At 41.1% G+C, this 12,022-nt stretch overlaps 1 protein-coding gene across 1 annotated transcript; it reads left to right on the top strand.

Annotated features, from left to right (window-relative positions):
• Positions 1-346: 346 nt before the first annotated feature.
• LOC125886095 (transcription factor AP-4-like) lies at positions 347-11,469 on the top strand. The gene is made up of 7 exons (XM_049572039.1): positions 347-693; positions 3,987-4,152; positions 4,348-4,446; positions 6,188-6,358; positions 7,464-7,610; positions 7,915-8,082; positions 8,210-11,469. The coding sequence occupies exons 1-7, from the start codon at positions 605-607 to the stop codon at positions 8,363-8,365; spliced, it is 996 nt and encodes a 331-aa protein (XP_049427996.1). The 5' UTR covers positions 347-604; the 3' UTR covers positions 8,366-11,469.
• The last annotated feature ends 553 nt before the right edge of the window (positions 11,470-12,022 follow it).

Consider the following 12,022-nt stretch of genomic DNA (forward strand, 5'->3'; position numbering starts at 1 on the left):
AGAGCATTAAAACATAATAAAGACTCAGATTTACAATAAAAGAATAAAGAGGGAAAAAAAGATATCAAAGGTAAAATTAATTATTAATGATTTACAATTTTAAGAAATTACCGTTTAAAAAGCAAAGGTGAAGACACGAGGAGCTCGCTTACACTTTCAGTATGAGGCTTTGCTTTACTGCAGTGCAGTTACACAGTGACTCTGGCTGCTGTTTGTTCTGCTTTCCGGAAAACGGGCTCTGATTCCAACCAGCTGTTTCCCGCCTCACACAGTCAGCTGCACACACACACACTAGTAGGCGGAGGCAGTAGACACACACACACAGACACGTAGTAGGCGGAGGCAAGAAGCCACACACACACATTGGAGGGAACCCCATCAGCTGTGGGAAGCAACACAGCTCCAACTTACTTTTATTTTTCTAAGTCTATTCTTGAGATTGCCTGATTTTGAAGCGGTATTTTAGATATGCGCCATTGAGGAGTAACGTTACGGCGAGAGCTCTGAGCTAACAACGTTCATCATTACATTTTAACAAGGACAGCAGTGGAGGAAGAAAAAAAAAACACAGAAAACACGGACTACAGAAGGTGGCTTTGAAAGCATGGAATATTTCATGATGCCGACAGAGAAGATACCGTCCTTACAGCATTTCAAGAAGACGGAGAAGGATGTTATTGGGGGTCTCTGCAGGTGTGTATCGAGCTATTTTCTTTAGTTGATAGCGAAAACTGCCTGCACAAATCATCCCTCGTGTCGCTGTGGTGTGTATGTGTGTGTGATGCAGTCTGACTCGGGTTAGCATGCTAGGTGTTAGCTTCGCTGCGATATCTTGGCAGCAGCAGCATGGTTGTAAAAATTAGCAGCTTGTTGGCCAGCTGCTGCCAGTGGCGGTGTGAATATAGAGGATATATTTAACACATGTTGTTACATTAGTTGGCCTAATCACATGTAACAACATAAAGGGTATGTTTGCAGTCATTCAGCTCAGAAATATGTAAATCAGCGACATGAAATCGATACATTTGCTTCCAGTTGAACACCAACCACGTGGTAGTTAACGTGTTCCCCGCCGCCTCACTGCTGTACACCAAATCACATGTTTGTAACGACATACCTTCTTACGCCCCTTACTATTTACACCGAATTACGTGTGTTTAAATAATGAAATTGTAGGTGTCTTAAATGCGGACACGTGAAACGTGGTTCGGCTGCGCTACGTGCGTAGTTGTGTCGCCCATGGTTGTGTCGCGTGCTAAAATTAGCTTAGCTTGGCTAACTAGTTAGCTATCACAACGCACTGGTTTTCAGACCGTGTTGTGTGTGTGTGACTCGTTGTTACTTGTGTGTACTAGGTTGTTACACCAAAATATGTCGTTTTAATAGTGTTATAAGTGCCAAACATCTGTATACTTAAGCAGCAGACCATTGAGTACGAGTTAGCTTGGTGCTAACTGTTGAAAGCATTGTTCTCCGTGACGCCGGGGGCCTGCTGTTGCTGGCGGAGTCACATTTCACTGCTGCTACGGTCCAGACTGCATGACGCGCCCTCCGGCGGCCATGTTGGAGTCCGCAGCTCCTGGCAACGACAGCTGACAACAGCTGATCTCATCTCTAAACTTTAAAAACCCCGACACGTTTCAGCTGGCTGCGATAGATGTGGCTGTTTTTCTGAGCTGTTTTCTGGTCAAAGATCAGAAAGATTTGTGTCAACATACTGTATGTAGTTGTAAATATTTATACTTGATTATCAGGGGCGTTTCTGGGATTTGAGGACATCAGCCTGGACCCCTGTATGTGGGGTCTGAGTGTAGTGTCATCTGGGGGTTTTATTTCATGAAAAAGCTCTATTTTGATGCTTTTTAATGCAATCTGGTATCTTATTTACCCATAAAACCTTTTTATTGTATTTTCCATCTTAATTATGACTTGTGATGTTGAAACTAATAGCAGTTAGGAGTAGTTTAGTACTGAGTAGAAACAGTACCACAGTATTTTCATTTTAATTCTACTTTTCCTTCAACTCCTCTACATCTTGGAGGGAAATATTGTTTTTTTACACCACAACATTTATTTTTATACATAAGTTACTTTGCAAACTATGATTATTAACACAAAATATAGTCAACTACCATATGATGACGTCTAATCAATGATTAAACTACCCAGCAGTGTATAAAGCATTTAAAAAATGGGCTCCACCCTTACCAGCTGCAACATTAAAGTAATTACGTGCACTCTCTGTCTTGCATGCAGTTATACATAAGGTGCTTCTTGAATATTAAGTGCTATTTTGTAGGTAATTGGACTTGCTTAAATTTTTTGAACATGTTTCACCAGCTTCCTCAATTCTGATCTTTCAAATTCCCATACCAGTTGAAGGGCATTTCTCCCATATTGTTAGGCAACATGTTGGTGATGATTTCAGGTCATCCAGGTCATGGTAATCTTAAGTGCTTTGTTGTAGGCAGCTGGACTTGCCTGAGTTTCTTGGAAGATGTTTCGCCTCTCATCAATTGCCTACGATACAGCGCTTAAGATTATCATGAACCGGATGACGGAGAATTTTCACCAACATGCTGCTTGCGTTTTTGTTCAACAATATTATAACATTTTTGAGGGCTTGAATGTTTGATTAAAGGGCACATTATCAGACCTGGGGCTTTTATTAAATATTATTATACCTATTCTTTTTTTAAATATATATAAATACAGGCAGTTTAGATCCAGGATTATTCATAAAATTTTCAGGGTGGAAGCCTTGGACACTCAGGCCAAATAATGAAAAAGAAAGAAAAAATAGATGTAACAAGCATATCATTTTCTTACTTGATGATGATGGACTGAAGTTGGTTTTACAGTGACTTCTTTATTCTGCAGTTAACCGTTTCACCACACCTCACACACATGGTTTGTACATGTACAGGACCAGTGAACAAAAATCCCCCAAGACCCCTTGTACATCTCATGTCAAGTAAGCACATCTGCACCAAATAACTTTTGAGTTATGGACACTTGAATCCCAATGGACAAAATTAAGCCCTAATGTTACTTCTGCTCCTCATTATAAGGGGTTTAACAAGTAGATTACAATATATTTGAGAGAATGTCTCCCAAATATTTCAAAATAAGATAAAACTGAGTCACAAAATTAAGTTGTTTAGGGACTCAGAGTTTATTTAAAGGGAGTGTGCATCATGAGATAATGAAGGTGTTTTATGCTCTTTAAGAAATGTTTCTGCTGCTTTTTAGTTAAGATGGGGGTGCTGGCTTGTAAACACCGTTTGAAATCAAATCACTAATTTTAGCTCTGAACAAGTATGGCTGCACACCCACATTTTGTAGAAAATAACTATTTCTAGCCATGTGCAGCTGTGTCCTCTGTCTGACCTCTTTCATTTTTGTAAATATCCCAAATCTAGCTCTTCAGGTTTTTTGTTTTCTTGGCACCATGGTCATCTCCAGGCTTAATGGTTCACAAATTTTTTCCCCCTGAGTAAATATGACAGAGAGCGTTTTACCACCAACATTCAACCCTATGAGGGGGCACTGAGTTCAGCTAAACTCAAAGATCCTCAGGCAGCTAAATTGAGGAATGTAGTGAGGTCGAGACTAAAGCCTGGTTAAGGCTCCAGGTTAAAGGTTCAAGGCATCAGAGTCAGAGATCAGCTCAATGCTAATTGTACTGCTGTGGTTTATTTATTTGACCAGGAAGCGCAGATTTATGTCAGAGGTGTGTGTGTTGTTAGCTTACTGTGCAAATTAATTATTTTTATCACAACATTATTTTTCTTTAAGCTGCATTGCCCGTGATCTTAACAGCATAACACTACTTGTCAAGTAGAAATTTCTATAGTTATATCTACAACTTCAAAGAGAAGATGGATCAGATGTGTGTCCTAGAGGAGCTTCGGCCTTATCATTGCACACAGAGCCTTTATGGACTGAATAATGACCGTCTCTCTCCTTTGACCCCGCTCTCTCAGCCTAGCCAACATCCCCCTCAGTCCGGAGACAGCCCAGGACCAGGAGAGACGAATCCGCCGTGAGATTGCCAACAGCAACGAGCGCCGGCGCATGCAGAGCATCAACGCCGGCTTCCAGTCCCTCAAAACACTCCTGCCCCACACAGATGGAGAGAAGCTCAGCAAGGTGCAAAAAACATGCAAACACAGACACTTTCTGACAGAGTAGATGTACACTGTGTGGTGAAGCTTAAGCAGCTGGCACCAATTGATGAGTTATGCAGTAGAGAATAAAACTTTTTACATCTCAGTTCGCAACAGTTTTGGAAGTTTCTGTCCGTGCACTGTTCTAGTATTTACCTTTTTGGTTCGTCCCTACCAGGCGGCCATCTTGCAGCAGACAGCAGACTATATCTTTGCCTTGGAGCAGGAGAAGACGCAGCTCTTGGCACAGAACAACCAGCTCAAACGCTTTATCCAGGTAACATCCTGTGCCATTGTTTTTCATCATAATTGTATCAATTTTTATGGCCCAAACATACCATACAACTTGAGAGAACTAGTGGCAACGAAAGCAGACTGTAGCATCAGCTCACATCGCCTGTGTCTCTGCCAAAAAGATGCACATGAACGCACCACAAAGACTTCAGCCGTTGGCCAACCAGCATGTACGTTCTGCACCTGCATGAAAGGAGTTAACTCTCCATAGCAGCAGGCGGCAGTAGTCTGTATTCATCATTTAATAAGGGAAGCTGGAAGACTGTCTTTACACTAGTTAGCCAGTTAGCACATTAACAGCACAATGTTGAAAGAACAGAGCATATTTACTGTGCACCAGTGAACAATAACACAAACCATCACGAAACATTTCCGCTAAAGACCTATATGGCTAAAGAAAAATAACCTTGCTTTATGTAACAAGTTTGTTTTGATCTCACTCCTTCTTGACTTTAGCTGTTTACTTTCCTCACTTCCGTTTCTCTTCTCGTGCACTAAACTGAACTACCAATCAGAGTGATTTCATTTACAGACAAGCTTCAACTAGCTAATTAAACATTCTGAATCGGCCAAAAGTAAAAAGTCGACAGGGACAGACGAGGGGCAACAGTGTGGGACACAAGACACTCACGAGTGTGACAGAAGCACACTGACAGCCCAACACTGACTATAGGTAGATCATCAGCTTGGTGTGACAGGGCCCTTAGAGATGCACAGAGCTACAGACTTTCTTCAGGACAAAAAAACTGTCCTCTATAGGCTGTGCTTTAATAGGTCATGCCAGTGTGTGGCATGTTATGTAGAGTACGGTTTAGATGTGCTGCGGGTGGGAGAGGTGATGTTGCATCTCTGTCAGCCGATGATCAAATGGCATCAGGTAGTGTGTGAGATGCTGCAGCCAGGCTTCCTGTTGAAATTGAGCTCTTAAGGGCTACCTGGAGCACATGGATAAAACATAGGTAGGGCCATTCCATACATACTGTCAAATTCTAAATCAACATTTCAATGCTGGGGAGCTTTTTTTGGCATGTGTGTTTATTCAGTTTCAACCTGGTACTTCTGCACAGTCACAGATAAAGATTAGGTTACACCAACGTCATTGGTGGCTTTAAGAATTGTTTCTGACTCATGGGAACCAAACATTTCCAATATGTCCAGAGCGTTGTAAAGTCTAGTGGTCAAACTATATTGAAAAAAGAGATGTAATAATTTCCAGAATTCACTCTGTGTTTTTATTTTTAACTTCTATTCTGAAAGCTTTATTGGAAAACCTTAATAGAAGACTTGAATGTAAAAAAAATATATTCTGTACAGCCCTAGATGTAGGTTGTTTTGAATATCCGTGTGATTATTGTAACTTGTGCAAGTATCATTCAGCCAAGCTTTAATTTCCTATTTGGACAGCTTGCAAGTGCTGGCAAAGACAATACAGTACTTTCTCAATTTGTACACAGCCATGCAAGACTTGTTGAAAAATATGTGTTCTACCTGTTTCATTTGTTTACTATGCTGTTGGTTTGCCAGTGTTTTGTTTTCTCGCCAAACCGACCATTTGTTCAACTCGGCACAAGCAGCATGTGTTGTTTTTTAAATAGAGTGGAAACCCCTCAGATTCTGTGCACACTGACACTATGTTGGTTGGGTTTTGGAGCACCTTTATTTACATACTAAGTTTAAATGTGTCATACTTAATATAAGCTCATGTGGTTTCCATGTCACTCCAGGAGTTCAGCGGCTCATCACCCAAAAGGAGGCGAGCAGAGGAGAAGGATGAGGGGATCGGGTCTCCAGACGCGCTGGAGGAAGAGAAAGTCGAGGAGGTCAGGAGGGAGATGTTAGAGCTGCGACAACAACTGGACAAGGAACGCTCGGCGCGCATGCAGCTCGAGGAACAGGTGAGATCAAAGGGAGGAGCTCCTGTTACATGACTCGCATTCTTTAATCAGTTCTTTATTCAGTTTAAAAAGGGAAGAATCGCAGATTTTCCACTTGCTCTGTGTTGATGTTCGGCTTCACTGCATGTTGCCAGTGCCCTGAGCTCCCTGCTCATTGGTTTATGTGGCACATTTTGCCTCATCCAGCAGATGAGCAGGGAGCTCCAGGCACTTGCAGTATGGAGGACAGGTGACCATTGTTTATTAAAAATGCACTGCTCAAATTGCAACGACACAGAGCTGGTTGAAAATGGGCAAAGCTTCAGAGTAATACATTTAACTCAAAATTAAAAAAAAAAAAAAAAAAGACTTGACAGGAAGTTCATTTACAAAGACAAAGTTGAAAAGAGAAACTATCCACATCTCCAGGCTGTGAGATTGTCTTGTCACAGCGAACATTAACCACAAAACACCCAAACCAGTTATTCTTTTTTACCAGCCGTTTCAACTTGTAATCAGTGTCTGGATCCTTTGCATGATTATCAGTCACCTTAACAAGGTGGTGGCTGGTGGTGTTGACAGATCTACCAGTGCACTAACCAGTTCCTGATAGGCTCACATCCTGGATCTACCTGAACAGCAGGTTGAGACAAAGGGGACTGAGCAGGTGGCGAATACAAACAGAAGCTGTGAACAGGTAGTTAAAGAGAAAAGTAAACAGTAGAGGAGATGCAGCTGAGGAAGTTGAGATATTTCCACAGGGTCCGAATTGAGCTGTGCTTCTGTTTAATGACATATAATAGAACACAATACTGCACAACAGAAAAGCAAATACTGTATAAAATTTCTCTCAGACGGATATTTGAAACAAATACAGCCTTTTCTAAACTACTTTTGTTGCCATGCATTAATATTATTTATCAGCTTATCTTCAAATATATCAGTTTAATGTGTATTATACATATTAGCATTCATTGCTGTCATTACTCTAGAAATAATTACTATGATGTTGACAATATATTTTTGCTACAATTTAGAGCCCTAGGATATGTTTTTAGCTGTCCTTATATTGATGCTGAAATTGTTCTTTATGTAATTAACCTGTGTACGCTGTGTGTTTGTGCAGGTGCGATCTCTGGACAGCCAGCTGCAGCCAGAGCGTCTGAAGGTTATCACTCAGCAGGTGGAGGAGGAGCAGGCGCTCATCCAGAGCCAGACGCTGTTACGGCTGCAGCAGATCCACGCCGCTGACAGACAACCACACAGTCCACAGGTTAGAAACACACATGATGAAAACATAGTAGATGTCCGTGTTTCAACTTCCAGACGTTAAGACAATCAGAAACATCAGACGGGTCGAAGGTCTGTGTTAAACTAAAAAAGATGTTATAGTTACGGCTTAAAATGACAGGTTTGCCAATTTATGTATCTCCGCAATCTAAATCAATTGCCAGTCATCGTTGTTAGCGCAGCATCACGGTGATTCCCCCTAAAACTCATGCAGGGCTCAACAGTAACAGTGAAAACACACAGTCTCAGATGTATTAATATTTAGTTTGTATTCTGTCTCCCTTCAGGTGCTGGCTCCTCCCACTCCCCCTGCCCCAACCCACCACCCCACGGTCATCGTTCCGGCCCCAACACTAACCCAGCACCCTCATCACGTCACCGTGGTGACCATGAGCCCGTCTGTCCACACCAGCACTGTGTCCACATCCAGACAGAACCTGGACACCATTGTGCAGGTAAGAGTTTGTTTACTGAACCAGCTCAAAGTAAAAGCCAGCGAAAGTAATTTTGTAGTAAAAATATTTGTTTATAAAATTAATATTTGCCGTGGCCTTCATTGTTCATTTCACTCTCTGTTCTCAGGCCATCCAGCACATCGAGCGCGCTCAGGAGAGGAGAGCGAGCGCCGAGGAGGAGCAGAGACGAGCCGTCATCGTCAGCCCCGCCCACGTCGCCATGGACACCGCCTGCTCAGACACGGACACCGACACGGAGGGCGAGGACTGCTCAATGAACTGATCCACCCCATGAACTCACGCACACACACAAACACTTAAAAACACCTACTCACTGTAAGATTCCCTCCAGGAGCTTGACTACTTTTTTAAAAAAAATCTGTCTTTGGCATTATCCAAACTCCTAAATCCAGTGGTTAAGCTCTGTGTCAGTCTTGTACTGTAAAATCTCTGAAGATTGAAAATATAGGACGGTCAGCGTGCAGAGGAGGCCCCCCCACCCCCACCCCACCCCACCCCCATCTGATTTCTAGAGGCTGTTTTTCAATGTCAGAGCCGGTCTGTGGCTACTTGAAAACTTGAGGGTCTCCTCGTGTAAAAAAAACAAAACAAAAAAAAAAACAAGCTATCAGTCCGTCCTTCATTTGTGTTTATGTGTGCTACATACAGTCGCAGTATCACAGCTAACTGTCGTCACTGGCACGCTGACAGTATTATTTGTGCTACAAATTGGTGGAGCCAGTGCAGTGAAGAGTTGAATGTAACAACAGAATAAGAGAGCAGCTATAGATTCTGAAAAAAGCTGCAGTTCTTCTTCCCCAGTCTTAATGAGTTTGTTTTTCTTTGTTTCCCGGTTGGCGAGGTGATATTTCAGTGCCAGTGGCCACAGAACCCGACTTAAACTACAACAGAAGGCATTTCTAAATTAAGAGATTTAGGGACAAATTCAAACTTGATTGCAAAATTAATTTGAGGATAGATGTTGAATGAAATTGTGTCTGATTTACTTGAAAAACAAGGATGTGCTTTTGATATCTAAATAAGCCCTTAAAAAAATAAGCTGTTGAACAATTTACATTGATCGTCTTTTGGTTTTAATGTTTTTTCATGTTTGTGTTTTTTCTTTTCCGTCAGGGTTACTGAATGTCGAAGGTGAACATTTTGTTATATTGAGATTAACAACTTAAAATTGGAGGTTGTCAGGTTTTCACAGAGAACCGGAGGCCTTGAGATGAAATCTGAAGGTCTGATTTAAAGGTACACTATGCAGGAGTATCAGTTACTGGTTGTGATGCGCTCGCCAGCGAAAGTGACGCAAAAGCCAACCGCAGATCTACTCTTGTTTGGCGTGCGACCTCGCTATATTTGTGGGGTTTTGGCGCTGTATCTCTTGGATGCCTGCTTACGATTGGGCACCTGGTCGCTGCCCGTCACCTGAGTGCTGTGGGGTCGTATACGTCCCGAGCAAAGAAAAAATAAGAAAATACAGGCAGCATGCAAGGACTCTACACAAAAATACACCGCCACACACTTCTCATGATCACTGATGATTTAGAGGGATCACCTCTGTACGAGTCTATACTTTGTTTTTTAGGAAAATCCTGCATAGTATACCTTTTAAATCTTGACTTTAAAAAAGACTTTAAAGAACCAAAACTTGCTTCATTGTGGGAACACGAGCAGCGTTTTAGTGGCTGTTGTTAATTTTCAATCAATCTCAAGACAATTTGACTGAATCAAACTTGCATCTGAAAATGTGGAAATTTTGGCTGATGTGAAAATCTGAAACATATTGACGCAATTCACACGTTTGCGTGAAGGCTTCCGGTTTTCCTCCAAAGACTTCCAGTCTATCTTCTGGTCTTGGTTTGTTGATTTCAGTGACTATGCACTAGTTTTTCGGTATTTATGCAATTCCATCTTCAGTCCATCTGTCGGTGTCGTTTATACATGAGGTGAAGTTATCTATGCACCGTTGATAGGTGTGTACATTACACCTACAGTATATGTATGAAACTTAACATGCTTGTGTCAAAAGAATGTAGTCTCTACTTGCAAGGTGCTCTTTGTCAACCTGGTGCTGTGCTGACCAGCAGCGAGCCGAGGCCCCAAAACCCCTTCGTGTAACTTCACTCTTGATCACGTTTAATTACGTGTCTGAATTTTTTTTTCTCTCAAAATGATACGCATCATTTCCACATCTTGGAATTGCTTAGGGAGCAGGGAGGAGATTTTGTGCTATCTCATTGTGATATTTACACACATCAATTTAAAAAAACCCATTAAATACAGACATCTGTCTGAACTCAAAAAGCATCGTTTTGGAAAAGAAATCTAAGGAAGAGATCTCAAGAGGATCAGCAGCTTTAGTTGGAAAACTAATCACGTGCTGATGAAGTGCAGAACTCTAATGACAAGCACTGAACCGAATTGCAGATCTCTCCCCAAACCCCCATTTCTCTCTAAAACGCACCACGTCTGTCCACCTCATGTTACGTTGCTTATATTTCTCGGGAATTTGACTGGAAATCCCTGCTCGGAGCCTCCCTCCTGTCATACTCGATTTGATACGCTGACTTGATGCTGTAAACATTCCTTTTATTTGGATTTGTATCTGTCTTTTGATCTCTTATATGTTCTGTTGCCAATTGAATGCATGTTACTAATTGCTGTTTTCTCTTGTCTAAAGCGGGCTTTTGTTTTTGACTCTTTTTTTCACAGGTTTTTCCTTTTTCATGAACATGTGAGTGATGCGTTCAGTGTGAAATGTCTTGTGTGAGATGTGTAGACACTATCTGGACACTCGCTGACATCAGTTTTATATCTGGTTAGATTAGTGTTTCTCATGCCGAACATGGTGGGAAATTCTCATATTTTGTTTGTGAAACTTTGTTCAAGGGTTTGGTGTTTCGCTGACGAATGGTGAGCCACAGGCTAAGTTTAGGCTGAGGTTTGTGATTGGTCAGCGAAACACTTTCCCCCAAATGTTTCTGTACATTATGTTGCAGCACTGCTGTCTTTTGGTGGAGTTTGAGATGTTTGATATGAAGCACTTGCTGTTCTGTACTGCCTGAATCAATGATGAGGAAGATTTTTTTTTTTTTTTTTTTTGCCATTTATATTTCCTTTTGTAAACACTTTGCTGTGAACTCAACAGCTGTTTATTGTGTTCTGCTTTTCAGTCTTTTCTGTTTTATTTTTCTTGTCCGGTTTTCTATTTTTGGTGACAAGCATTTTTTATATTTTTGTGATTTGTTTTTTTTTTTTTGTTATTTTTCCCATCAGTCCAGGTCGATGAGAAGCTGTTATATTTTGTTTATAAAAACTTGGGTAAACAGGCCTTTGTAAAGATGAAAAAAAAATAAAATTTGTACTTTTTTTATTACACCCCTCTGCTTCCTCTGCTTCACTTCAGTTGTGCATGATATGGAGCTTTTTGTCCACAAGGAGGCGACATTGAGAGACTCATCTGGTGGCAGCAGAGAGAAGTTGCTCTGCAGCTTTGAGTTCGTATGTCTGATAAACACAGGTGGCACACAGGCTTCATTTTAATGCCTTTTATCATAAACACAGCTACCAGAGACCCTCAGCTGTTAGAAATGTGCATGTTTTAAAGAATTACCTTTTGGTCATTGAACACTGGTGTCAAAAGCTAAATATACCCTACTGGATGATTTTAAGATGTTAAAAGCTGCATTTAAGGGGAGACACGCCAGGTGAAAAGTGGAAAAAAATTAACATAGATATCACCATGAAACTTCCCTAGTTAATAGCTTGCATTAGGACAATTTTTTTTTGTATTATAAGTTCTGAAATGTTATATTTAAAAATGCAGATGAGGCATTATCTAATTAAATAAGCACTGGTTTGTATACATTTCCAGAACAAAAAAATCGGAATATTGAATGAAGCCAGGTTCAAAATTCGTGTTTCATTTTGT

The sequence above is a fragment of the Epinephelus fuscoguttatus genome, linkage group LG3, assembly GCF_011397635.1.
Source record: "Epinephelus fuscoguttatus linkage group LG3, E.fuscoguttatus.final_Chr_v1".
NCBI lineage: Eukaryota > Metazoa > Chordata > Actinopteri > Perciformes > Serranidae > Epinephelus > Epinephelus fuscoguttatus.